The 5832-nt window shown below is 36.3% G+C and overlaps 1 protein-coding gene across 4 annotated transcripts in view; it reads right to left on the bottom strand.

Annotated features, from left to right (window-relative positions):
• The window catches only part of LOC113649693 (thrombospondin type-1 domain-containing protein 7A), a 103416-nt gene continuing 97584 nt past the window's right edge, over positions 1 to 5832 (bottom strand). Inside the window, exons 26-30 of one of the 4 annotated variants that reach the window (XM_047808358.1) lie at positions 5535 to 5748; positions 4029 to 4116; positions 3631 to 3846; positions 2144 to 2227; positions 1251 to 1269 (exon numbers count right to left, since the gene is read on the bottom strand). In XM_047808358.1, the coding sequence (XP_047664314.1) occupies positions 3711 to 3846; positions 4029 to 4116; positions 5535 to 5748 (438 nt within the window). In that variant the 3' untranslated portion in view covers positions 1251 to 1269; positions 2144 to 2227; positions 3631 to 3710. Of the gene's footprint in view, positions 1270 to 1802; positions 2228 to 3630; positions 3847 to 4028; positions 4117 to 5534; positions 5749 to 5832 lie in introns of those variants that run through there. The other 3 variants (XM_047808356.1, XM_047808357.1, XM_047808359.1) reach the window with 3 other exon arrangements.

Raw genomic sequence — 5832 nt, 5'->3', positions numbered from 1 at the left:
TTTGTAATTTTTACCTAAATCTCTTTTTCAGTAACAGTAAAGAAAACAAATCACAAAACCATAGATATTATAGCCCAAATATAATCATTCATAAGTTCTACTAATGCTGCGAATAAAGTGAGATATTAAAAATGAAAAGATGTTTATTTAATTATTAAATCAAATGAAATGTTCGATTTTTTCTGGTATGATTTCTTGATCTTCTCTCTTGTACAATTCATTCATTCATTCGTTCATTCATCTTCTACCGCTTTATCCGAACTTCTCGGGTCACGGGGAGCCTGTGCCTATCTCAGGCGTCATCGGGCATCAAGGCAGGATAGACCCTTGACGGAGTGCCAACCCATCGCAGGGCACACACACACTCTGTACAATTCATTAAAAGAAAAAAATAATTAAATATATAAATTCCAGCCTGTTCTCAAACCACTTCACAGCCTGCATGATCACACGATACAAATGTGTTCATATGACCTTCATAGAAAGGGTTACTACATATTGTTGTTTTTGTTTTTTTTTACTTTTTTATATATAGCTCTGTATAAAAGCCAAATAGAACAAGTAATTAATTATACGTTACTTATTATATTATCCATAATTATTTCAACACTTTATACATTTCTTTGCACAATAAGGCAGAAACATCAGGGCTAAAAAAAAAAAAAAAAACAACAACCAAAAAAAAAAAAAAAAAACATCATCACACCATCATACTCTCACAGATGAGCTCAATAAAATAATTTATAAAATATTTAAATAGTTAAAAAAAAACACACACACAATGCGAAGAAAAATCATCATCCAACGATCTATCACAAGTGACTGGATAAAAAAAAAAAACAAAAAAAAAAAATCAAGTGTTTAGGTTTGAAAAAGTCAGAGAATTCTCACCTTCGCTCTGCTTTTTTTTCTTTTCCTTTTCTTTTTTTTTTTTTACAGTGTAACTCCCAAATCTGATAAACCCTGACTCGAGTGCATATCATGCTGCACTAATATAGTGCAATAACATGGAAATGAGGAGAAAAGAGAACGCAGGTCGCAGGATGTCTCCTCCTTCCACAGAAAGGCTGAAATTCACAATGCAAAGTTCATTTGAGAATCCATAAAACATCGAGTTCACTCGTCAATCGCTTTAGAGATCCGTTTTTTTGTCAGGATTTGATTCTGTGTGTCGACTCGTCTGAGGAAATAAACGTCCAGACGTCCGGGGAGCAGACACACGAGGAAACGACGTCGTTTCGCTGATTATCCGAGTGTCCGTGTTTGTTTCTGAAAATGTGTGTGTGTGTGTGTGAGAGAGAGGGATAGATAGATAGATAGATAGATAGATAGATAGATAGATAGATAGATAGATAGATAGATAGATAGATAGATAGATAGATAAATAGATAGATAGATAGATAGATAGAGTGAGAGAGGCAGACAGAGTGAGTGAAAGAGAGAGAGAGAGAGAGACAGACAGACAGATAAAAGTGTGTGAGAGAGACAGACAGACAAAGAGAGAGAAAGAGAGAGAGAGACAGACAGATAAAAGTGAGAGAGAGAGAGAGAGAGAGAGAGAGACAGACAGACAAAGAGAGAGAGAAATAGAGAGAGAGAGAAAGTGAGTGAGAGAGAAAAAGTGAGAGAGAGAGAGAAAGTGAGAGAGAGAGACAGACAGATAAAAGTGTGTGTGAGAGAGAGAGAGACAGACAGACAAAGAGAGAGAGAAAGAGAGAGAGAGACAGACAGATAAAAGTGAGAGAGAGAAAGAGAGACAGACAGACAGACAAAGAGAGAGAGAGAAAGAGAGAGAAACAGAGAGAGAGAGAGAAAGTGAGAGAGAGAGATAGAGAGAGAGAGAGAGAGAGAGAGAGAGAGATACTTGTTGCAGGTCATTTTTTGTTTTGACCAACTGAAAAAGTCACAACTAACAAAAAGTTTTTTTTTAGTTGACAGAAAAATAAATGACTACAGTTTTTGACTTATGGTTAAAATTCCTGCTTGTTATCTCTTTTCTTCAATGAAGTGTAATTAATAAAGACTTGATTAATACAAGTTTGGTTAAGCATGTGTGTGTGTGTATGTGTGTGTGTGTGTGTGTGTGTGTGTGTGTGTGTGTGTGTGTGTGTGTGTGTGTGTGTGTGTGTGTGATAAGGGCTACATGTCAGCATCTCCATCATACGCCAAAGTCAGGGGCTTCAGCCTGTTGTTGTTTTGTCGTCGTTGTGGTTTCTTTGGCTTTTTGCTGAAGATAAAATCAGAGATATAACTGCGTTAACTCGCTGGATATGGAGTTTATGACAGATCAAACAGGAAGCTACATAGAGCCGTGACTTATGGGAAATGACATGAGCAAAATGATCAAATAAAGATGGAAGGATGAAATAAGAGGCTGTGCCACAACCAAAAATATGACATGCAAAGCTAAATAAACAAACAAAAAAGTACTATCTACTGTCTGAAGGTCATATTGACTCATATAATGTTCATAAGGCATTATAAACAAAATTATAATTATTTGAATGAATGGAGAGGCATTACCTGCTATGGCTATCTGTACAGTGCATTATGAATTCTTATTGTGATCCATTACTATAAAATATTACTATAAAAGATTACTATAACGCATTATAATACCAAAGTGAGGAAACGTTAGTATTGGCGATATAACATGTTAGAAAAAATAGAGTTTATAATGCAATGTCGATTTATGTCGAAGTGCATTATCAGCATTGCGATAAACTCCTTTGCAGAAACATGTCCACCGATATGAATAAAGCCTTCATTTCGACATGTCTTTAAAGGATTCATAGTATACATGTATAATGACATATATAGTAATGTTATAATGTGTTCATAAAGCTTTTACACATTCTTGTCATTATTTATAAACAGGTTATTACAATTTGTACCATTGTTTATAATGCATTTATAGATGTTAAATGAATGAATTATTAGCCGTGCTTATAACACATCACACCACCATTATAGCATCTCATAAGGCACTATGCAAAGATGTCGGGTTATAAAACACTGAAATGCATCATAGGAGTAATTCTTTAAAACGAGTTATAAAATAGCTGTAAGGTGTAATGCATTTGAGAAAAAAACTGTGCACACTCTTATGAATGCATTATAACATGCTATGAGTGTGTATTATGGATATGGCTTTCATAGAAGGTTTTTCCACGATGCGGAAAATTAATGAAAGGCTTATGAGTAGAGTAACTAAAGAGTGATGCTTTTAATTTAAATAGTGTATCAAACCTGCAGTTATAATACGATTATGAAACACCATGAATGCCTTATGTCATGATTAGGATTAAAAAGAACTTGCAAGATAGTAAATAAATGCATTTATAATCATTATTTTATAAAATTGCAATAAAGCCTTTTACTGGTTGACTAGCATTGCTTTATAAATGATTTATGCAACTCTTATGAATGTGTTATATAGAATGCGTTATATGCTGTGTGAACATTTGGACAAGGAGCAACAGCATGCCTCAATACAATATGCCAAAATATTCCCATTGGCCAAATGTTAATTCTCGGTTTTTCAATATTTTTCAATATTTTGGTTTATATTGAGAATGTAAAAGGAAACCAGATGTTCTGAAGCCCTGCTACTGCTGAGCTGTAATGTACCTCTGCAGGCTTGGAGGAAAGCAGAACCGCATACACACAGGCACTGGGGTCAAAAGGTCAGGAGGTCAGGAGTGCGAACCCTAACCATCACTGGACTCAGGCTGCTGGCATTCGGAGTAGGTGAAGGTGAGCTCGTGAGCGTCGCGGCCCATCCACACCGCCGCACAGCTGGCAGAGTCGAGCGTAGCCCGAGAGCGGCGCAAGGCGCAGTAACTGCTGCTCGGGGAAGCGGAAAAAATCAACAGGGGCAAAGAGGCCAGGAAAATAAAAACAAAATGTGAGAGAACTGAAAGATGAAAAGGATGAGTATGAGGATGATGATGATGCATAGGAGGAGGAGGAGGAGGAGGAGGAGGATGAAGGATTTGGGCAGATATAGTCATCTCACTGTCACTTACCACGCTAAGTAGACCATGGACACTATAAAGACCAGGAGCACAAACACTCCGGCTGCCACGCCGTAAACCCACGTCTTCAGTCGGCCGTCTGTGAAGAGATGAACACGAGCAGTTACGACATCACACATTACTGCTCTATGTCACTTCACGGTGTTTATTAGGTTGTGACACTTTATTACTATGACACTGTACGATACTACATCACTTTTACTTTAGTGCTTTTACTGCAACATATTACATTATTATGCTACTTTCTTGTCATATGTCACATTAAGTGGTAGTATAATGCCTTAATGGACTATAACAGTTTACCACACTATGAAACTTTAGCCCTCTATGCTGCTTCATTGCACTATTACAACTCTGACATTTTAACACACTTTTACAAATAACTGCACTATGATGCTCTATTTTACTTACATTTCACTGCATTATATGATGCTTTAATTGCAATACAACTTTACCGCACTATGACAGTTTATTACACAATGATGCTCTATTAGGACTAGATTAGGTTAGGACTGTAACACTAAACCACTATGACATTACTCTACTTTTCCATGCTATGACAATTTACTATGCTGCTTTACTACACTATAACACTGCTGCCTTATGACACCTAGTAGACTATAATACTTTATTATACTAAGACACATTTCACAGCATTTACCTCACTATGATGCTTTATTACACCACGACATTACCACACTATGACAGTTTAAGGCATTCATTATACTGTATTATTTTAGAGTAATTTAAATTACACATGAATCACACTAAAGTGCTGTATCATTCTATTACACTTTATGACACTATGTCACTCTAATGGACCATGACACTCTAATAAACTATGAAACTTTATAAAACTATGACACTTTAATTCACTATGACACTCTAATAGACTATGAAACTTTATAAAACTATGACACTTTAATTCACTATGACACTCTAATAAACTATAATACTTTATAACACTATGACACTCTAATGGACTATACTACTATATGACACTTTAATTCACTATGACACTCTAATGGATTATAATACTTTATGACACTATGACACTTTAATTCACTATGACACTAATGGATTATAATACTTTATGACACAATGACACTTTAATTCACTATGACACTTTAATATACTATAATACTTTACGACACAATGACAATTTAATTCACTATGACACTCAAATGGACTATTATACTTTATGACACTATGACACTTTAATTCACTAGGACACTCTAATGGACTATAATACTTTATGACACTATGACACTTTAATTCACTATGACACTCTAATGGACTATAAACCTTTCTAACAATATAATGCATTATTACACTTGTGATGCTTTACAGTGGTGTAAAAAAGAGATATTTAATTTTTTGTTTAATTTCATTAGTCTATATAAAATTAAATGAATATTGTTGCCATGACATGACATGATACTTCAGCTACAGTAAAACACCGATAATAGACCTGTCCATTATAAATGCCTGCTTTACCGGGTCCGAAGGGTTTGAGGTACCACGTGCGCCCCGTGGGTCCAGGCCCGTCTGTGGTGGAGGCGGTGGGGTCGATGGCTCGGCTTGTCTTCACGTCTTCGTTTTTGCTCCCTGCTGTGGGAATCTCCAGCACGGGGATCTGAGCACACTGTTGCAGAAGACCTTCAGGAGACTGAACCTCGGTGTAGCCTTCCTCGCACACACACACAGCTTCCTGCAGAGGGCAGCAGAGACACAGGCTAAAGAACTCACCCAACTCAACTGACACAGCACTGAAAACTCATAACATAATCTTAGT

The sequence above is a fragment of the Tachysurus fulvidraco genome, chromosome 25 (genome assembly GCF_022655615.1).
Source record: "Tachysurus fulvidraco isolate hzauxx_2018 chromosome 25, HZAU_PFXX_2.0, whole genome shotgun sequence".
NCBI lineage: Eukaryota > Metazoa > Chordata > Actinopteri > Siluriformes > Bagridae > Tachysurus > Tachysurus fulvidraco.
This window is presented reverse-complemented; position numbering and strand designations above follow the sequence as displayed.